Source organism: Anarhichas minor, unplaced genomic scaffold, assembly GCF_050575085.1.
Source record: "Anarhichas minor isolate MPS153535 unplaced genomic scaffold, ASM5057508v1 ptg000043l, whole genome shotgun sequence".
Classification (NCBI taxonomy): domain Eukaryota; kingdom Metazoa; phylum Chordata; class Actinopteri; order Perciformes; family Anarhichadidae; genus Anarhichas; species Anarhichas minor.
The window spans coordinates 160809-184076 of NW_027466489.1; the positions used below are offsets into that span (position 1 = coordinate 160809).

The 23268-nt window shown below is 40.0% G+C and overlaps 1 protein-coding gene across 1 annotated transcript; it reads right to left on the minus strand.

Moving 5' to 3' along the window:
* Window positions 1-223: 223 nt before the first annotated feature.
* Window positions 224-20962, minus strand: LOC142970678 (engulfment and cell motility protein 2). The gene is made up of 23 exons (XM_076111073.1): window positions 19769-20962; window positions 15912-15981; window positions 15509-15606; window positions 15156-15196; window positions 14411-14483; window positions 14267-14317; window positions 13164-13333; window positions 12926-13025; window positions 12370-12521; window positions 11313-11391; window positions 8724-8759; window positions 8318-8368; window positions 8016-8138; window positions 7433-7552; window positions 7246-7350; window positions 7060-7168; window positions 6725-6861; window positions 5316-5479; window positions 5111-5223; window positions 4889-4996; window positions 4662-4744; window positions 4479-4556; window positions 224-3918 (listed from the first exon to the last, which is right to left on the minus strand). Exons 3-23 carry the CDS (start codon window positions 15584-15586, stop codon window positions 3718-3720), a joined length of 2172 nt encoding a protein of 723 aa, XP_075967188.1. The 5' UTR covers window positions 15587-15606; window positions 15912-15981; window positions 19769-20962; the 3' UTR covers window positions 224-3717.
* Window positions 20963-23268: the final 2306 nt, after the last annotated feature.

A 23268-nucleotide genomic window follows, 5' to 3' on the forward strand; every position in this document is an offset into this window, starting at 1 on the left:
GTAAAATATCTGAATAATTCTTATACTACTTTTTTTTTTTACAACACACTGTCAAAGGCTTCTTCTTTATATAATATAAATATATATGAATATATCTTAATTGATGTGGTTGAATAATTCCAGGTTTAGCTAAAAAGGTAGAAGAAAATATTGTCAGTAAAAAAGTAATTTTGAACCTTAGACAAAGTTCCATGTGAGTGGACAATAAAGATGTCTCATCTAATCTAGTTAGACTCTGTATTTATTCACACAAAACATGATACATTTTCTTCAATAAGGCAACACAATACTGTATATACATACAACGATCTATATGTAAACCATATTTTGACTTTATGTTGTCATTTCTTAACAAACATGTCATTCTTTACGATCACTAGCAAGTGGAAATAAATAGTTTAGCAAGTCATGTAAAAGAGTACCAATTCATACTGTTAGTACATCCAATGCAACAATCCTTTACTCACTGCAGTACTTTGTCATTATTGATATATTTTAGCTGCAGTTCGACAACTTACTGGAATATAAAATAACCCTTTTTGAGCAGTAAAAGGGGCCCTGTGGAGTTTTGTTTTGTTTACATTCAGTGTTGCTCACCAACACTAGTGTGTGTCCTTGAGGTCTAATAAGCGTGCCATAAAACATTTGCAAAATGATTGTTTGAGTATTTTTACATCTAGTATTGTTAACATCCATCTTTAATAGCGTGCAGAATTCATCTACACTGCCTTTTCTGGAGCATTGCAGAATTTCTTGGTGAATTACCGCCACCTGTTGATCAGTGTAGTAGTGTGACGTAAAACCATTGGCAGGAATTTGTACCACAAGTGCGTCCTCGTTTGCGTGCGTTAGACATACAGAACAGGGACCCACTCAGAGAAAGAGCGCTCCACAGCACTACTAGAAGTCTAAAACTCCACAGGGAACCTTTACAACCTCCAACATTGGTTAAAAACCAAACAACAGAAACATTATTTGAAAACAACTAACATAAAATATATTCCTTTTCACGAACATCATCAACAGTAATGGCATTTTTCATTATTTCGATTAGCATTATAAGATACATGAACACTGACATCATCATTGGGTGCTGGAGTGGGTGTCATTCCTAAACAATATGAGGTGCTTGTAGTTTGAAAACGTGGTTGTGACTTTGTATTTGTTTTAGTGTGACTGTCCTTCCACAGTTATGGGCATGTTGGATGTGTTGTACAGAGCGATGCTGTTGGTTCGATACCCATTCTCTTCACAGCTGACAAGATTGTACAATCATTTACAAAAATATAATTCTATTCTGCATCAACAAGTGACAGTAGTGATTAGTACTGGTTTAGACAGGACATTAAGTGACTAAAGTGAATCAAATACACAAACCGAAATAAGAAAACAACATCAAGCGACAGCACTATCATTTATATCACCGCATACAAAGCACAGAATACGGTCTGCTCATACGATACATGAGCAGCACTAGATGTTCCTGATGCCCACAGCCATCTCACTCAGCTGGCTTTGACCTGCTTCCATTCATGGCAGGGTCGTGTTTCTAAAACAGGCCAACAGAGCTGCTCTTTAGTCCCGCTTGCCTGTGCAGCGTGCCAAAAAAAGTCCGGAATCAAGCCTCAAAACTGCTGATTAATTCAAACACAAGGGGCATCAAACACTGTTGGTATGTCAGGCAGGTTTTTTTTAACTGGAAAGAAACACCAACTTGTCACTATAATCTTACCAAACATGGTAACACAAACCTAACTTAGCATTTATAAGCAGTGTATAAACAATGAATTAGTGGTTTATAAAAACAACTGTCACTCCTCCTATGAAGCATCTATAACTAGTGTATTAGCAGTTAATCAGTGTTTAATAACACAGTATAACATAGTTGTAAAAACACTGTAAAATTGTTATACTGTAACAATCTACTATATGTTAACATATATTGAAGATATATGATTATAATTTATTTCAACTGTTTTAAAGTTATCAAACATTAATTTAATGTTTACTCATCTGTAGTGAATGCTTCATAGGAGAAGTCATAATAACAAAAACATGAACTAACACACATTATAGTATAAAGTGTTATATTCATGTACTGCTTATAAATGCTACTTTTACCAAAAATATAAGGTAACTTTGACTGATAAGGCAATGCAGTGACTATAACTCAACAAAAAAAGGGTCATTCATGTTTTTTAAAGCGTTGGATTTGAATGAAATATTGAGATTATACCTTCCATCTCTCAACATAAACAATTTACACTACACTTCAAATCTGCACACACAAATACACACTCACAGACGCATAAAGCCGGCAATGGTGTCTTCACACAACATGCTTAAACAGTTTCCATTCAACGGGATACGTATATCTAACTCGCACTGTTTAACCGGCTATGAAAAGATGTCTGAGGAGAGAAGTGAGTCAAACGATCTGAAGCAGCATGAGTGTTGAGTGAACAGAAGCTGAAAGCAATTCATATGCTGTCAGGAACACTTTTGTGCATTTTTTGTTAAACGATTAGTGCATTAATTGATTAGTTGATGGACAGGCAATTCATCTGCAAAGATTCTGACAAACACTTATTGGTTTACACGTTTTTTTAAGAAAAAGGCAAAAATTAACAGGATCCACCTTCTCATGTATAATTATTTGCTAGTTATATTTTGCAAACTGATTTAGTTGGGTTTTTGGAACATTAGTCAGACAAAACAACATTTATATTACCTTGAGAACTGAATTTCTAGGGAATTGTGATTATTATTTTCCACTAATTTATGTTATTTCATGGATCAAATGATCAATTCATGAACATAATTGTTAGTTGCAGCCCTAGGCTTTTGCGTCCCAGCATGATAAACATAATAAAAGTAACAAACAGTTATTACCCTTCGACCTTATCTGTTGTATAAGTAGATTTTTCAAATTGTGCTTCTAGTTCTCTTTAGAACTGAATTTTAGCACATTTTCTTTTTAATACTGAACTGCTGGTCAAATATCTTCACGATGACAGAAGGATGGTGTTCTGATTAGGGAGACCGTCCTTTCACCAGAAACGTCATGTTCAATACCTCCTGACATCAACTAACCCTCCCGCTAAAGTGACTTTGAGCGAGACACTGGCTGAATGTCATTTCAGGAGTGTGTGTGTGAGTGTGCGTGTGTGTAAACTCTCGGCCCACTCACTCTACTCTGTGTGACGTTACATCATACGTCCGTCATATGGAGGGATAGACCGAATCGAAGGTATTACCACTGGAATGGTAGTCACTTCAAGTGCACTATTTGATTGACCAGTTAAACCACAATCTGACTTAAATCTACTCCATTAAAGACTAATTTGCAGATCTGTACTCCCCATCAGGCACACTTTTTAGGCAGCTTTATACCTTTAAATAGCAAAGAAGGGGGATGCGTTGCCTGGAGACTGCACTGATAAATGAGATTCACTCACAGGAGTCACTGCTCTGTAGTGGACCCTGACCTTGGACCTCCCTGTGAAGCTATAAACACATTTCCTCTATTAGACGAACCATACAGCATCACAAACATGGACAGAGAAAAGTCTCCAGGGTTCTGAAATGTAAAAAAATAAAATAAGTGTTCAAAGTAACCTCTCCAGGTGCAAACATCTGCAGCTAAATTCATCAAAAGATAATCATCCTTGACAAACACACACATGCACCGCAAACTCACACACACACACACACATCTCAGCTGTAGTTGTAGGTGAAGTTATAAGAGCTAGGCTCCTTCGGCACGGGGGGCGGGGCTTCTGGGATGGTGATGTTCTCAAGGTCGAGGAGGCGGAGCTTCATCTCCATACTGATGAGAGTATCGAGGTCACTGCGAGTCAGGTCGCTGCCCATCTCTCTGCCCAGCAACGCGCACAGCCCGTCAGTCCAGATGCAGTACTGCCCCGAAAACACCACACAGAGGAACATGCATGAGAACAGTGCGTCAGTCGGTTCACGCTGCTGTGCACGTCAACAAGTTGTAGGTTAGTTTGTTGATTTGGACATCCAGATTTAATGCGAATATGGTACACGTTTGAAATTAAAGTTGCATGGTTTTGACTGATATACCGATATTGATGATAACCGCAATATTTAAAAATTACACAAATAATGCCAGGTCTAAGCTATATAGTGAAAGCAGCAGTATTGATATTATTTTTGGCCACACAGACATATTATAACCAGGTAAACTGGTAATAGCAATAATGTTAGCAGTTGCCTTTTACATTAAAACATAATAATCTATTTGGAGTTGTGTTTCTGGCCGCCTGATTAATGTTTCTCCAATATTTACTCTGTCCTCCGGCTCCTTTTTAACTCTGTTTTGATCTCCACCAACTCCTAAGGAAAATATATGGCTCGTCAACTGCTAAATGCTCCTGTTAAAACACATTCGACCCATTGCTAAAATGAATATTGAATCATGTAGCTTTAAGCCTCACTGTTGCTGAGCTCACCTCATACTTGTTCGGTGCAACAAAATTGAGCGTCTCATCGGGATCATAGAGGACGGAGAAGGCTAACTCCAGCACCTCCTGAGAGACGCAAACATGAGGACAAACAACACACTCAGTGACGGCAAGGAATGAAAGAACAGCCATGTGACTAGAATGACAGTGAAAAACAAACTAAACTAATACCTTGTTTTGTTTCAGAGCACTTTTCTCTTTCATATGAGGGCAGTCCTTCCCGGTCACCACAGATTTGATGTCAGAGACTGGGACTGAGAGGAACATGAAGAGACGTTTATTAAGGTCAGCCTACTGACAGACACAGTGTGGTCTGCTCGTGAATGTGTCATCATGTGTGTAATAAAAAGTTCACGAGATGGGAGACGGAGCCACGCGAAGAAATAAATGGATCTCACTCTTGTCGCTGAGTAGCTCAAAAGGCACTTCACCCTGAGGTGACTCATCGAGGTCTCCGTAGTGCAGCACTTTGTGATTCAGTGAGAGTCTGCAGAACCAAAACTTCTCTACAAAAGAGGCAGAGACACACAACAACACAGTGCTTAGCTGCTAATCAACAGCAGCAGTACTGCTACTTCAGCAGAAAGAAAGCAAAGGGATTGTATTGATACTGTGCGTACCTTGCCTTCGGCGGTTCCCCAGCTTGCGGAAACAGCTCCCCTCACACAGCCGGTTGAGTCTCTGCTGCTTGATGAGCTCTAAGATCTCTGGCTGAATTCTCTCCCGCAGCTCACTGGAGGACAAATACGGCGTGAGCAACAAAAGGAAAAACGCGCATAAATGTGCACAATACTAGACAATTATTTATCTTTACTACACACTGACATGATGGGAGGAGACTGGAAGTCGTCCTGGCTCATTCTCTCTGACTGCCGCAGACGCAGAATCTCTGAATAGTTGAGGCCTCGCAGTTTATTCTTCAGCTGGTCTAAAGACGACGGCTTCATTGCCAGAGCCCTGGTGATCTGCTCACGGACCACCTGCATCACCTGCTCAGGGTTGAAGCACATATGCACGGAATGAGTGAGGAAAGGTGGAATAAAAACATATCAGACTTCCTAAATATTAAGAGGTGATGGGATAAACGTTATCAGATCTAGCTGCATTGTGTTTAGTGATTGTAAATATTGTTTAACTTGTAATAGAGTGAACTATGGGGACTAGATGTCCCGAAAAATTTGGGACAGTCGAGAATTATGAGCAAATTCTGTCCTGGGTCTCCTCATAATTAGACTAAAACTGAGTTTTGATTAGTTGTAGCCAAATAAAACACGAAATACTGATAATTGTAAAACATTATTTTGGGGACAGGGACTGTTACGTCCGCAGCCCACATGAATTATGGCTGCTGCAGTTTTTGTTTTAGTTGTGTACAGTAGTGCCGCAAATTGACAAACAACTACACACAGCGGCGACGCATGACATTGTTGAATTTAAACATTTACAGAGGGATGTTAAGCCACCCATCACTGACATGTGGCCTGGTGTACTGGGACCTGCTGACCATCTAGCCAAAAAAGCAAAAACCACGGCTGCCTTATGAGACACAGACAGAATGTAATGTACTGGAGGCCACGCCCACCGTGGCCATTTAACCACTCCCACCCCCAACTACCCTATCCTGAATTTCACCCATGCTCATCTGGGCCCCCTACAGAGGTCCCAGGTATTCTGTAACAAGAGATTCCATGTCCATTTGAATAGATGTCTGTATGAGTAGGAATTGATTTAAATGCGATAATCTGGAAAAAGTACTTGGAATCAAACCAGACAGCATTAAGAATACAATTGTCGTGTATTATATAAACCTACAGCTGTCTGTGTCAGTGGGAAGCTGACTTTACACACAGCAGAAGAATAAAGCTGCTACTGAAGTTTCTAAATGAGCTTAAATATGAAGCCCGACATACTCAGATTCATACTGAGCAAACCACAGTATGAATCCCTCCTCCAGGGTTCTTAGTTATGCAGCTCATCCATTCATTACTTTCGTTTGGGTCCTTCAACTTTTTTTAAATTCTAAAAGTTCTTGGCAGAACAATTTCCAAGTAGAGAGGATTTTATTCTATTACATGTTCAGTTCTATAAAAATCGAATAAACAGTATATCTGTGCGCTCTGAGTTAGGAGGCAATGACACAATGACAGTTGGGTCAAAGCAGGGAATGTAAACATATATACATATACGAATAGGACTGTGTTATTGATGACTGTGAGAGCGCTTTAGTCTCAGACCTTATTGAAGTCCTCAGCTGTGGCTCTCATCTCCTTCCAGGTTTTATTAAGTAGTTGGATGCAGACACAGAAGAACTCCTCCCATGCCCGGTCATGAGTGAAGAACATGGGGTGGTAGTCGTTGCAGCCCTCATTAGCTACACAAAATAAAATATTAGAGAATAAAAAGTTAGTATGAGAGGCATTTTCCTCTCTCTCACACACACACACACACACACACACAAACACACACTGGCCTGGAGTAACGAGTGTCACACCACAATTTCTGAGCCATTTTAAGATTGTAGATTTATAGAACAACATATTCCCCTCGTGTCAAACACAGATCTACTTACGCAATTCTCCAACCTGGAGAATCTCGCACAACATTCGAGTGAGTTCGATGGCACACCGGCCGAAGGGACATTCGTGCTTGTCCTCTCGGCTGCTGTTCTCCAGCACAATCTGCCGTGAGTGAGAAGACATGTTAGATGTGGCACCTCTGTGAGATGAGCAAAGTCCTGCACGAGGCCCAAACCCACCCTGATGTAGGTGTCCTGGTGAACCTTTGCGAGGTACAGCATGTTGTCCAAAGCCAGCATTCCCGGGGGAGTCTGGGTGAAGTCCATGGCCGGATTCACATGGTTCTGCATTTAAAACAGAAATGTTAAAGCAGTTTTAAAACACGTAACTAAAAAGATGTAACTGATGTTTATAGTGGAGACTCACAGTGAAGCCCAGCATCTTATAGTCCTTGGTGTACATGGCCTTTCTCTTCTCTGTACCAGTGGGGTCATTTTCTCCATCGAAGGCAATCCTTCGCAGCTCAAATATGATGTCTCTCTGAGCCTGAACCACAGCAAGCCAACATTATTCACATTTTTATGAACAATTAGCAATTTTTAACATTATAGCAGCCACATAATAATAATTTTTGACTTTTTTTTGGAATTAAAAATGTAATCTCAGGGAAAATAGACCGGAAATTACATTTCCGTGTGTGGCGCATGTACACAGTGCACTTTGTGCATGCAGGTTCAAAGGACAGGTTAATTATGTTAATTATCTAGTCCCCTTTTTACACTTAATTTCAGTGTAAACCCAACTGAGATTATTAAAACCTTTAAAGACACCGATCAAAGTTTGATTAACCATGTTGTTGTTGATAGATCGATTTGTTATATTCTTTTACATCTAAAAGGCATTTGTTGTACCTCACTTAACGTGTTGTATTGTAACAGAATAAATGGCATTATCGAAACACACAAGCCAATGATCTGCCAAACAGAAAGTTCCCCATCTACATTTTTACCTGGTCATTGGGATCCATTTTGGTCATCATTCGTTCTTCCAAAAGGTTGAAGGTCAACACCTGCAGCACATACAGCTGATGTGCCATTTCTGCTTTGATTGGTCGATTGCCTCTGATAACATGCTGATGAAAGAAGAGCATTTAGTTAAGAGCAAAGCCTCTATATTTTGCTCCAATTTATGCACAAACGGGTCTCCTTAACAGACAGACTGGTTTTGGGTCTGAAAGCTTAATAACCTCTGAAGCAGAGCGTTAACTGCAGAAAAATACTTTCAAACTTTCACTTCAGATTTGATACTCACATTGAGGATGATGGATCGCAGGTGTTTCTGAGCCAAAGTGCTTGCCATTTCCTGAGGGTAAAGAGACACGTTATTCCAACACAGAGCGCTGATGAGGGAAGATGCTTTATTACACAGCAAAGTAGTGCACAGCAGTAACTTTACCAAAGTCTACCTACAGCAAATGGGAATTTTAAACAACTACTGAAATGCAGAAACACTCTGAAGCTATGTTTCCATCACTGGTTATAACTATTTGCCCTTCACACCTTCTGTAAAACATTTTTTAATCTGTCAACACAGTCTGTCTGCTGCTGCATGGATTATATAGCGGCTTTCAATGACACAGAAAGAGATGGAGAGTGAGGCAGGAGAAGGGCAGTGGGATGGAGAGGACGGTAGGAGATGCTGAGGGATGTGTACTCACAGTGAGGTGCTGCTCCAGCGGGTTAGTATACTCCTCCTACAGATTGAAGGGAGGGAGGAGGGACGTGGGTGTAACAGTGATGGAAACAAAGAGCGCACACACATGGACAATGAGATACAGAGATACATCACCGGCACAGCATGCAACGAAATAAGAACATAAAACAACAAAACGTCAAAAAAGAAGTAGTCACGACATTTAGCTGTTTGAAAAAACCTCACATGGCCTACATGCCGAATCAGACGACCACGCATTTATTGGTTCATCCAACTGGCTTTGAAAGGGTTTTACAAGCTAAAGAGCAGTGAAATTCTATCAACCCACAGAGGAAAATGTGATCTTTAAACCCCCGTTTATGCATGAAAATCACTGTGGTGTCCTGGTAGCTCCCTTAGCGGAGATGTTAGTCATGTAACCTTAATCTGTCAAGGATTTTCTTCACCGTAAAAATAAACTGGAGAGACAACTCATCAGATCATGACATATTAGAACGGTGTTGTACTGCTACACTGCTGCATGATTTTAGAAGGATTTTCAACAAGTCTCCTTTTAATTTAAAAACTATAAAACAAATCTATATTTTAAAGAGTAGCTTCACTGTAATGTACTTGGTTTTAGTACTGTTAGTGATCAGCTCAACAGTGCCAGCCACATTCAATAAGTACTGCGTGTCCCTCTGATGCATTTATCTCAAAGAACTGACTCAGATTGCCCTCCAGTGGTCAACAGCAGCAGTAGGAGATGACTGCATGTTCTAGGAAAAAATGTCCGGACATACTGTGCGTCCTCATGCAACCCACGATGAAATTAAGTAAAACATAATCCCCCTCCTCTTCTCACAATGTCATTGAACCCTCCGCCTTCAAACCAACTCTGCATTTTTCATCAGCACTTTCAAAACCGAGTGAAGATTTTGTTTTTTGAAGACTCAGGATTTGAGGACCTTTTTGGAGTTTGGGAATATAAATATTCCACTATATACATATCTTCAGTGTCAATTTGCCCTAAATTCAATGTAAAGTGCTGATTTATAATTAGGCTACTAAAACAAACACATCTCTCACAGTCAGTCAAAGTTGTGTTTCTGAAGCACACAACGTCTCACTGCCTCGTCCACTTGATGTTACTATTGTGTGACATTTGTGTGAAATTAAAGTGATTGATCGAAGTGTTTAGACTTATTATTAAAGACAGAGAATCCAGCATGAGCAGCATTAACGTAGCTGTTTGTCAAACATTTTACTTGTAGACATTTGTCATCTCCTTTTAACAGGCCCATGTCCTTTTCTTCCTGCATATCTTCAGCTCTCACTTCATGAACTATTATTACTAATTTATACATTAATTGCAATTCACTGTAAAATAGTTGCATTTAGTTGGATACTGAAATCTGATACGGAAAAGTCTAAGATTGGGATTGATAAACAGATGATTGGAAAGATCTTGCCAACAAAAAACGATGTCTGCCACAATGTTTTGTTTATTTTGTTGATCAAATGAAAGTAAATCTTGTGAGTTAGTTGTAAATGTATGGTATTTAAATTTACTTATAAAAGTAAAACAATATATATTATTGAAGTGATATTGTATTGTGATGTAGGATGTATTCTCTTCAATTCTCACTCTCTGTGTTTTCTTCCAATTTAATTGCTGAGATTGTCTAGGATGTCTAGGATAGAAGCTTTAAAGTCTTGTTTTTCGATGGTAAAAAAAAATATATAAGTAATACATACAAATCAAATTCCAACATGGAGAACCATAATTATATACGAGACAGGGCAAGTGACAATGTGTGAAAAAGGATGAAACAATGCAGAATGCTCATGCACCGTGTGAGCTGTGACAGAAGATATCACTGCAGGGTGAGCGCAGCACAGACAAATGTTGTGACAGTGATGAGGAACATACCGGACAGACATCCAAAGAAGCACTCGCTCCTTCAGTCTTTGTCTATTTGGCTCTTTTCTGTCCGACTCTGTTTAATCAACCGGAACTTAATGTCATATTTTAGTATAGTTGGATGTCACGCGAATCATTTTTCATGCCACGTTTGTGAAATAGCGAACCACTGGCTGGCATTGAGTGCAATGCTTGAGTCAAATATAAATAAAGCATTTCTTTAAATGAATCTTAAATTACTGCATTCTGCTCGGATCCGATCAAAGCACTTTGTCGATTTGTCACAAGCAGTCAGTCATCCTTCAGTCGGTCTACCTCGCTGAGCTATTCTGGAATAACTGCAGCGTAACAAATGTGAAAACTTCAAAAAGGAAAGCGAGTACTATTTTGAGTGAGTGTGTCATTACAGCGATGACTGTCAGACAGAATCCTGACAGCTGGCAGACAGACGTCGTATTCATGGGATTAGCTTTAGTAACCAACGCACTGCTGCCACCATTAGCAGCCAGGGAGAGACAATATCTGCAGCTCTGACACCAAAAAAACATGCGACTCTTATGAATAAATGTCAGTCTTTTATGTATGGGTGGCTTTCTCAGAGCGCAGTGTGAGGCTGGAACATTATTAGTATTCTAGCTTTGTCTATCTATTATGCGTATTCAGTGCTTTTCTCTAATACAGGGAACTGACCTGCCGTCTGTCTTCTGGTGCCTTCAGGAAAAGAGCATTGATGAGGGCGATGGCGTACGTTTGGATCTCTTGGTTTGACCTGAAGGAATATCAAGTTTTGCAACAACCAGTTAGAAGCATCGTGCTCCACAAATGTCCATACAGAGTTTTAACTAAAGAACAACTATGCTCTCACTTTTATCACTATCACTACAAATACTTGGGATGGTTGCAGGATGTTTAGAGAACCCTCTTTCACACCGTTTTCAATAATTGTATGATATTATTTACAAGCAGTAAAATTAAGAGTATCTTGAACATATTTAAGTCCATGGAAATATATTTACTACCATAAAAAGACCAAAACTAACAATGAATGGATCCTACTAACGTAGCAGGTATTGTCTAATATAGCTTTTTCCTATGTGCCATTGAGCTCCATCGTTATCCAGAAACTATTACAAAAAGCATTTAAGAGCCACAATGTTGCACTGCGTGAAATGTTCCATCAATACAATTAACAAGGGATTTTTTTTATGGTATGTTTAGCAATCTCACATACACTTTCCTCCCACAAACCAAGCTCGGGCCCTCATCGCAGTTGCTTATGTCAGAGCATAAAGTTAACTGATGTTGGGGTGAGGAGAGGAGACGCTGAGCGCAGTACATAAATCCGCTGCTGAAAGTAGTCCTCAACAAGTGCACTACTTGCTTCTGATCGAGTAAGGTTTGCTAAAAACTACAGTGCCCAGCTGTTTTAGGAAAGTATGTACATGTGACCTGTTTTCTAAGGATTATGTCTTCAATAGAAACCAATGGGCTCGGGTGAGAGAATTTTTTTTTTTTTTTTTAAATGGGATTTGTTTACAACAAGAACAATATAGAATAACCTCAGCCTTGGTGTTTGATAGGGGTCATCTACGCATCCTCAACTCACACTTTAAAAAGTGCCACGGGCCAAATATCGTAGCAAATTTCTAATATTTAATTTCCTAAGTTACCCCACAATGCTACACTCACACATCTGCCCCCCCCATATCAGAGTGCACGAAGCCCCTGTGCGTGTGTGTGTGCTCACACTTGCAGATGCCCGATGAGCTGTCCAACGGTGATCTCTTGTGCCACCCGATGGTAGAGGCTGTGGCTGTTGAGTACCATGCTCTCCAGGATGGCTAGAGAGCGCTGCAGGATGGACACGTCCACCATCGGCTGGTTCACATAGCCCGCGATCTGAGTGAGGACGGAGACGACCGAGCAACACGAAGACGACTCTGAATCGTTAACGTCACCAACTGAGTCACTTCACAGGAGTTTGTAATCCTTAAGAGATTAAAATCACCACGTTCCCTTTCCTCATTAAAACGTAAATCTATCCGTAAAATAAAATCAGAGTTCAGAAAGTTTTCAGGAGACAAAGAGTCACGTACTCGACACACTGAAGGAGCTTGGAATAATGTGAGGAGTTGCTAGGCAACTGCAGCCATACTTTTCCGGCATGTAGGACGAAAGGTTTATGAAGTAATTAAATAAAAGTCTACGAATAAAAAAGGGATTTAAAACCGTGTCGATTTGTTCAGTTCACTTTCTGTGAAACTAAAATGTCAGATGAAATGCTCTTTTGTTGGAGGAGGTACCTGTTTGATGAAGGAGAGGGAGATGAGGTCCCAGGACACAATGCCATGATCCATTAGCTCCAGGAAGGCCGTGAGAGTGAAGGCCAGCATCTCACCAAAGCTGAAGGAAGCAAAGAACAGTTAGTAGAAGCCTTTTCACATCATCTGACCTGGTCCAACTACCAAGGACTAATAGCACACGTATAAAGAAGTAAAAACAAAATATCGTTGCTGTCAGAAAAACACAATTTGTGCTCACTGGGTGCCACTCTCAACAAGACGTGCCAGCGTCCCAATGCCCTCCATATTGATGAACTCCGCGGCAAAGGTTGGGTCTGCGGACAGCTTGGCGAGCTCTTTCAGAGCCTCCAGCCGAGCGTCGATACCGTGGGATTGGATCCTCTCCAGGAGCTGACGAGCAGCGCGAGCCTGTCAGACACAAAGAAAAACTCACTTTCAGTTTACCTCACCCACTCATTCACGGAATTACTTGAGTGTGATTTTAAAGCTTTGCATCAGGTCATTCTTAACCAGACCTACATAAAGGTACATGCAAATGATGTTGGTTTCACGTATTTGATGCATTGTCTCCATATGCTATGAGTGTTAAATAACTATGATATATATATATATATATATATATATATATATATATATATATATATATATATATATATATATATATATATATATATATATATATATATATATATATATATATATATATATATATATATATATATTACATGCCTTTGTCTGAATAGTTGTTTTATGTTTACATGACTATAAAAAGCAAGCAAGGAACTGATGACTAAAGCATTAAACGCTCTATTGATAGAAAATTTAGGCACAAAGCATGAATCAAACTACTTTGAATACGACAGGTCAAAGTTGAATCAGGAAGTCGGCCAAGAAAAAGACCCAAGTTGTTATAAATCCGAATTAGTGCACAGCGCATTGGGGCAGCACTTTGTTGTGTGTGTTTTGGTGGTGGAGACTGTGGGTGCACCTCACAGTGCATTTGGGAGGAAGGGTGGGATTAGGAAGAATATATTATCATACATTATTATTGAGGTTGGTATCCACCATGGCAAATCACATCAACCCTTTTCATCCTTTTAAAAGCAGCGCTCTGTCAGCTTATGGAGTAAAGACAAGCGTAACTTGCGAGACACAAAAAGTTTGCCTGCACCGAAGTAGAGTTTGCTGATGCTCATGTATAAAGACCTTTTTATGTCCCTACAAAATAAGAGCCAGAATACACACCAGTTACTCATTGTACAAATAGCGGACTGTATCTCACTTTAAAACTTAAAACTACTTTAAAACACAACTGAACAGGAATAAACAAAGCTGACTCACGGGTGAAATGGCTAATCGAAGGATGGTCCCGTTCTTGATTTCACCACGGCTCTATGAGATAATAAAGGAAGAATTTTTCAACACATTCAACACTAATTTGAAATGCCATCAACTCAAGCTTAGGAAGAAAACAGTGCAGCTCACCTGCTCAGTGATGTAAAGCTGAGGCCCGTCAGCATAACGCAGAGCAAACTGCTCGGAGCCGGATAAAGACCAGCTGAGGATGAGGACAGGGGAGAGAGGGAAGGTGACTTCATCAGTTCAAGTGTTAGATACCAACTAAAGAAGCAGTGTAACTTGTTTTAATGCAGCATACTCCGAGTATGCATGAACAAAATGTTGTTGAAAGGCAGATCGCTCCCTCCAGCATTTGTATTTTACACAAATGGCAAAAACTGAGAGATTGTGGAGGAGAATTATTCAGTGGGTGTTCACAGTAACGTGAAAAGAGTTCTCAGTTTGAAATGGAAAAGGGAGGCAGTGGGTAGATACAGCTAAGAGGTGGATGGGTGAGATTAAAAAAAAAAGTGCAATATTCATCACTAGAGGACACAACAAAAGAGCAGGAAAAAAGACAACAGTAAGGCACAACATCATGTGTTATGATACAAGCAGACATGATGAGAGATAAAAGAAAGACGTAATGGGTAAGAATGGTTCATAAGGTATCAGTTGGATCGTATCTCTGGGACACAACTGGTGTCTACACAACTGTGACCGGACCGGACATCACAGGTTTAACAGCTGCCATTCTCTGACTCCTTTTTAGTCTGACATCCTAAGCCTGCAAACATTTTATTAATATATGCCATCATTGGGTAATTAAACAGCAAGTCAGATTACAAATCAATACAAGGACAATATTCAAATGTGTGGGAGTAATGCTCACCCATCACATACTTCCCGTATTATTGAGGACAATGGTCTTTTCTGCAAACAGAAAAAAAAAAAACATTTCAATGACAGCACGTACTTTTAAAAAGCAAGATTACGTATCCTAAATGTATTACTCATGAAGGGTTATTTATTCTATGTATTCGTTATGTATTCTGAATCACTAAAACACATCTCATTATTACTCGTGGCTTTCAAATTCCAAACAAATTAAATTTACAAAGACATTAAATTGAAATGACTTTGTAAAGGTTTAGCCACTAACAGCTAGTTAGAAGTTGGAAGAAGAAGAGTTACTAGAGACCAACTGAAGATGTGTTTAATGTCGCGTTTTACACAAACACAGACCTGGTCCATCTCTATAAGCTGAGCATTGGCACCGGGCCATTCAATAGCAACTTTCACGATGTCAGCTGGGGGCGGCATGGCTGTCTTATCACAGCGCCCTACAGAAGAAAGAAGAAATTAGATTTATCTCTTGTACATCTTCGTTGTTGGATTATTTGGATCGATAACACCTGTTTTTAAATCACTTCTAAAACACTGTTTACTTCACTGTGACATATTGTGTTGGACAACAAACCTGTTCAGAATGTAAAACAAGTATAATTTCATTGTTATAAATCAGTGTTTTTCTTACTCTGCACTCCAACAGTAGGTCAAAATATTTAGAAGAGGAAAACATGTTTTGGGTTTTCAGTCTGTTGATTGATTAACTTCAGAATAATATGAACTAAAGGTTGTACATCACCTAATGGAGACGTGTCGAGGGGGTCGGTCACTCTCACAGCTCGGCTGTATAAACCACCGAGTCAGCTTCCCTGTGAACACAGAAACCCACACAGCGGTCGTGTCAGAGTAAAACCGTGCTTTCCTTTAAAAAGCACAAAGTCTCAGTTCGGTCCATCTCTGCATTTTCTCTCCTCTGAACTGAATCTGTCAGTGAACGGATCAATAAGCTGTAAGACTGTTTTACAAAACCACCCACACACACACACACACACACACACACACACACACACAATCACACAGACCTTGACTGGGTCGAGCGCTCTGCTTACTGGGCTCTGGGTTTGCTGTGCTTTGTTGCCCTCGGTATGCTTTTATTATTTCCAGTAAATATGCCAAATATATTTACATCCCATTTGTTTCTTCAACAACCTTTTTTGACAATTTACTTTTTGGTTTTGTTCCAATTATTCATCTCACTCGCAATTCTCAATTTTGCTTGCAGACAAATGTAATGTACAACACCATATCAGGTGATATATTGCTGTCAGGTTTGTTAAACTCTCCTTCTGTGCGTTTTATATAGCCTGGATGGAGCTCTAGAAGTATATGTGAAAGACAACACAATGGTTATATATCACTACTTATCACAGTGCTTGACAAAGCAGGGTTCACAGATGTATTACAGTGTCCCTTGACTTTCTTCATATTTTGCATTTGATCAATGAATAATTTAATTCAGAAATAAATCATTATGTACTGCATGAAACACAAGCTGTGGAGCGACAGCTACAATTTAGGATTATAAATGTCTGGCCGTCGGCTCTGAAATTACATTTTAATGCCAACGCTGATGTAGATCACATATTCACTCTGTTGTTTAATTTAACTCATTGCAAGAGCACACTATTATTTACCCACAGACATGTCCTGCTTATTATAACAGCCACATTACCGTGGCTACGTTCGCTGGTGCACCAACGCTTATTAAACTTGTTTCATTATTTGCTCTGAAATACAAGAGGAAGAGGAACGCAGCAGCGGCCGGTCTTTGACAACAGAATGAGCTCTCTCTCTCTCTGCTCTGACTTACAATGAGACTCGGCTGGTGATTGGAAGTCGTTGGTAAAAGAAGAAGAAGACTTTGCTGGTCTCTTTGCATTCAGGATACAGAACACTTTGTGCGGCTCAAAGCTGCTCATTTTGAAAAGAAATCTGAAACATCACCAAACAACCTGAACCAGCCTGAATGAATGATTATCTTCCAGAGAGGTTTACCAGCGTTGTAGTACATCTAAACACTGCAGCACCGTCTTCCTGAGCTTTTGTCTGATTCTATAAATATGTTCACCTGCCAGCTTACGTCAGCAATGGCCCCGACGTCTGACACCGTTGTCCTTTGATCATTCATAAAACAAGGATGGTTTTGCTCCGACAGACTCGGCTGTCAGAGCATCGTTACACTACAGCTGCTGGCTCCTCGTGATGAAGACATCCTACAGTTGGAACAAAGATCGTACGATAAATACTAAGCACGACCTGAATCCTTTCATCTCAATAGCTTTGAACCACAGGATCCTCGCATTGCATTCTCCACATAATTTGTCACAAATTAGAGAGATTAACAGACTGATACAGAGTGATGGATGTGTGATCAACAACAACAAATTAAGTTGGATTCTGCAAATGACACGCAGTGAAAACTGCCAATTCAATTCAGAGTCCAACCAGCCATCTGATGGAGCGACTGCACCGCCTCCGCACCGTCAAGCAGACGGCCCACCACGTCACACGTGACCTCTCAGCCCTCTCTGAAGTTTGTTCTTGTATTAAAGAACATGGGGAGATGTTTCTCTCTGTTGCTAGTCTGCACTTTCAGCACTGACATTCGGTTAAAGATATGCAGCGTTAAGCAGTGTTATAGCCATGTTGTTATCTATGTTTTCCTTTGTAGCATAGGACTATTGATATTTATGATTTATCAAGCTCTCAATAACATCATATTACATTTTTCATACTACAAATAATGGGAAATAATTGTCAAAAACACTACAAAAAGTAATTTGATTTCACCATTAATTATTACATTATCAAACAAGGTGGGGCTCAATCTATAAGTGTCTTTTCAATTCAACCTCCAGCTGTGTTATTAAATACAACTCTTTTAAAGGCTCTTGAACTAAAACCATTCATATCAACTAGATCGAGCTTTCTGCTGTGACTGTCACATCCGTGCTGTCAGATCACTCTCTTGTCATATTTGAGGCGACACTAGCCTGTACGTGGACCGTTGGCCACTGGTCCGTCAACTTCAACTGTACTTGGTGAGCGATTGCCTGCAGTCCTGAATCCTTTCACTGCAGCGACAGGACCTGTCAAAACTGTGTGCCCGCGACTTAAAGACAGACCTTCCTAATGTTTTGGATATGGATCTTTGTCCTCCAGGAGATTCAGTCTCTCCTCTCCTCTCCTCTCTCTCTCTCTCTGCCTTGTGTACATGTCCTTGTCTCCTTCTCCTTCAGTGTGAATGATGTGTTGAGCTTCTCGCCTCTAGTGTGTTCTGTCCTCTCCATGGTGGAGGAGAGGGTTGTGTAGTTCAGGATCTCTTTGGCGTTGCTTGACATCCTCCCTGATATATGCTCCATTATGTTTACACTCTATCCATATGTTTGTTTATTCCTGATTGACCACACTGTAATTCTACTGCGTTGGTCTATTCTGTACACATATCTGTTGCAGGTCTGTCTGTCCTGGCAGATGGATCCCTCCTCAGATGAAGGACAGTGCGTCATATCCTGTACAGATTGTAAAGGCCCTGGAGGCTAATTTGTGATATTGGGCTATATAAAATAAAATTGACTTCCCCTTGAACTGTCACACCTGCAATTATTGCTATAATTTATACCCGTGTGGTTATGACATATGTTGGTGGCTCAGTGCAGGATAGAAGATGCATGCAAAGTTCCGTGATTAAAACAGTTGTATATCCTTAACAATGCTGTCATCTGACTGGTATATAGGTGGACTGGGTTCTACTGGGCTGCTGTACTGTGAGGCTTTAACGGAGACCACTTAGCAACTGTTCTGCACGCGCTGCAGTGGTAGCATAGCAACAACTGCAAAGAAATCCCCCCGGTGTGGTCTGAGCTCCGTCTCTAAAGACTCGCAACTTCTTTCTGTCCCCCAACTGCTACTTTTTACCGCGACCCGGATGTTTCTGACGCCATTTTACTATTCTTATAATGTGGTGAGGGAGCTTTCTGTCCAGGCTGGTTCAAATAAAAACATTCACACATGTAGCTTAGCCTGTGAGGCGCCTAACTTTTATGATAGCTAGTTATAGTTAGCCTACGTTAGTTGAATACGCGGAGTGGCGCCCCCTCTGGTTATATACGGTGTTTATCAAGAGATGACTGCTCCGTTCGTGGGGGGGGGGGGGGGGGGGGACGGCTTCGGCAATTTTCCTTTAGACACAATTATTAAATTAAGACAAATATAGTCTTTTTTGCATGAAACGCGATAACAATCCGCTTGCATGCTGGAAGATTGGCCGTTTGTTGGCACGGTCCGTGCTGGCTCGTCTCACAGACGTTTGAAGTCACTGTTCACGCCGTTCAATACACGCTTCTTTTATCATGAACTAATACAAAAACAAAAGGTTGAAGGCTCGGTTGGCTGGTTATCGATCAGGCTGGACTAAAGCGGTGGTAAACCACGGGGAGCTCACACACACTGATGCAGCAACGGCTGCAATGTTGCAACCTTATGGTTATTTCACGTTGGCGAAATCAATCACAACTCGCGATAACGTCGGTAACGTTATATTAGACATTAGCACGGACTACATCGTGCTGTATTCTAAAGTAGCAGCGAACTCACGCGCTCTCACAGTCGGTACCAGCGGTGTTCCTCAAAAGGCGGCCGATGTTATTCAGTCATCCAGCAAGTCTCTGCCTGCTCCTCCATTGCAGTCATGATGCAGCCCGTCTCCCGGCGCCTGTTCCGAGGATGTCCTGATGCTTTCTGGCTCTACTTTGAAACGGATGCGTGTTTTTTACTGAAGCCTACTTCGCTGCTAATGTCGATGCTCAGTGTTACTCATGCAGTGGTGATGCTCCCTCTCTCTCTCTCTCTCTCCCATAAAATACTTTTGGAAAGGAGACACAATTCCACGCCTTGTAGGCGGGACACAATGTAAATGTCACCGTCTGCTGATGAGGCAGACCCTTGATCTAATTTGATTTGTGCACAATTAAACTGACATCTTCCTCAAATGCAGTAGGTGGTATGGCAAAGACGTGCACTGTTTCCGACTCATGTCGCTGCAGTAATCTTTGATAGGGTTATTATATTATTGAGTCTTAGACATCTTACTTTACACAGGGTGTGGGTATCCATGTATTATATAAAAGGGACACTTTTCTCTCATTTAATTAAATCGTATTTTTCTAAGCTCAAACTAACCTAAACCTGAGATTATAACTAAATAAAATGCCATATCTAGAATAGTAAGTCTTAATGTTTTTCATATCTTGGCCTGGTTAAATTTGCTCAATATGTAATTCCATAAATGCAAACATTTGAGTTATGACACAAGATAAGATAAGAGTCGTAAACTACATCCATAAATACTGTTTGGTGCAAATCCTGCAAACATTGTAGAGATGCACCTTCATTGAACGTCAGCACCAAAGCTATAACTGATAATTGTGCTTATGTCCAATACCAGTATGAAATCGATAACATTACCCTTGCAAAAATGTTAAAGGACAAATAAGGCTATTTTTTTTTTTTTAATTGTAATGTAATTTTTAGGACTAGTGTATTTTCTCACGGTCAACATCGTTCATCTTGCTTTAAGTTCTTTGTAGAATGATACATGATTCAACTCCAACATAGTGACATTATTCTTGTGCAGGGTTCATTCCCAGGCACAAAAGAACCGAAGCTGTTGTAATTATCGATCAATACTTCCTTATCGGAGCTATAACAACAATTTTCTCATTAATTGGTGAATTAAATGACCACCACCATATTGAGCGTCTCTAAAGACTTAATAAGCTTGTGTAAAAGGTTCCCAAACAAACTACCCCATCATTTTACATCCCTTTAACATAACAACTCTAACCAACATAACCACACTGTGTATCAAGTTTCTCTGTCCAAGAGGATCAACAAATGACTCTAGATTCTGCACCACACAGGCAGCAAATGGCATTCACGGCACAATTCACTTTTATTCAACACAGAAACCATGTGTACAGGTAAAATATATCCTCAGCCTCAACTGAGTAGATAACACTGGCTCACGTCATGGGATGGCTGCTGGTGAAACTGTTAGGGGGGGGGCAAAGCAGACGACTGCACTGAAACTCACTGAGGAGACGACTTTTGAAAAATCAAACAGCTGAATGTATTTAGCTCCACATTACATCTCATGCATGACATCAAAAATAGTATTTCTGATATAATAGTTTCATCAACACACACGGACATACCCGATCTCAAATGTTCGACAGGCACAGACACTGAGCCAAACTATAGCTCTGGAAAGTTAAAGTTTAGAATTGGCTTCAGATTACATCGGGTGTATAAAAAAAAAAAAAATAAATAAAAAAAAAATCACCTTATATCAAGACCTTATGGATGCATTTCAGTCACTAACACATTCTGCAGTTTATAAGTGTTTCATGTGTACCAGTAACCCCAAACATTCACCATAAAAAGAAGTATTTCAGAACTATAAGCTCCGATACAGATTTCAGACTGTTAAAATATTCCTCTTTTTGAAAACAGATATCACAGAACAAAGTCTTCTATTCATTTTCTGGCAGTTTATATGTTTTAAGTCATGCCATCATAAAATGAAAATAAATCAAAATGACTGACACAAAGCTTTAGTAGGGAAGGCTGGGGGTTAACGATATATATATATATATATATTTGATGGTGATTTACGGACGTGTACACCTCACTGCATCAGAGACACACGAGCAAACTGACACCAGTCATCAAGAGAAAGCAGTCACAGCTGTTTAAGGTTTTTCAACACATGACATGAACACGACTACAGAGGTTCAGTGACACAAATGTTCCAGGAGTGATCGTCGTTGTTTTTTTTGTTTACATCATTGTAATGTTACAGATACACACTAATGCTATAGACCCATCTTTGTTGCTTTGCTGTAACACACTTCATTCAGCAAAGACAAGATGAGCCACAGCAAAGTCTGCTGCAATACCGTCGACATCGAAACAACGCTGAAAGTTTCAGAACAAACTAAAAGTTCCCCGACTAAAAAAACTCCGCTGTAAACTGAAGACTTCTTAGAGGTAGGAAATGAGGAAATGGACATGGAATAAAGTTCCCAGGAAATGGCCTTCCACGTTAAAACCTGCGATAATAAAATATCATCTTTACTAATTATGAGTACTGCCTACAGAGGTACAGCAAAGTGTTAGAACACCCTAATATAACAAACAATCCAGCAGCTTAATTGCATTGGTAGACTGCGCTATGAGCAGTTAATAATTAACTGGCCAATTATTACAGACACCAAGCCTCAAAGAATCAGGTGCAAACCAAAGATGTTAAGATGTCTTCTCATATAAGTCATTAACTTTATCTTCTGTTGTAAACTAATTCAGAAAAATCAAACCCAGACCTGGAGTTGGTTCAAGTGTATTTAACTTGAGTTCAGTTTGAGGGGTTTGCATCTTCTATGAGCATCTGTAGGTTATTACATGAACAGGCAAATTAAACTTTTACAGTATGATTAAGTTGCAACTCCTTATGTTATAGGGAATTAAAGGCAACGTGGGAAAGTCAGGTTCTGCTAAATTGTCCTAGTTCTAAACCTCGATGGCTCGTTTGAATTTTACTACAGGCTTGTCAAATACCCAACTTCACACCGATCACATTTCCAATTGTTAAAACAATGAGCTGCAGCTGGCGAATAACTTCATAACAAGTGTTTGACAGCTATGACCGTCTTAACATCCAGCGTATAATGGGCCTCATGAACAAGTGTGAAGATTTGAGACATCAAATCCTCACGACACATAAGGACTAAGGTGCAATAACCCAGATGTGGAGAACACAGAGGTGCTTCATACGAGATGAAAAGTAGAATTACCAGTGAGTTCAGCTGAGGTCACAAGTTACAGGCTCACAGACAACACCGTGCAGCAAACATCTGTTACTGAAACAACCTCCACACTCGCATACAGTACATATATACACATGTATATTAACCTGAAATGAGACGATTGTGTGGCATCATCGACAATAAACTATGCATATTTATTCTGTAGACACAAATTATCAGAAAATACCAAATGTTGAATCTCTACTTTGAAAGCTTTAATTCGAAAAGTAT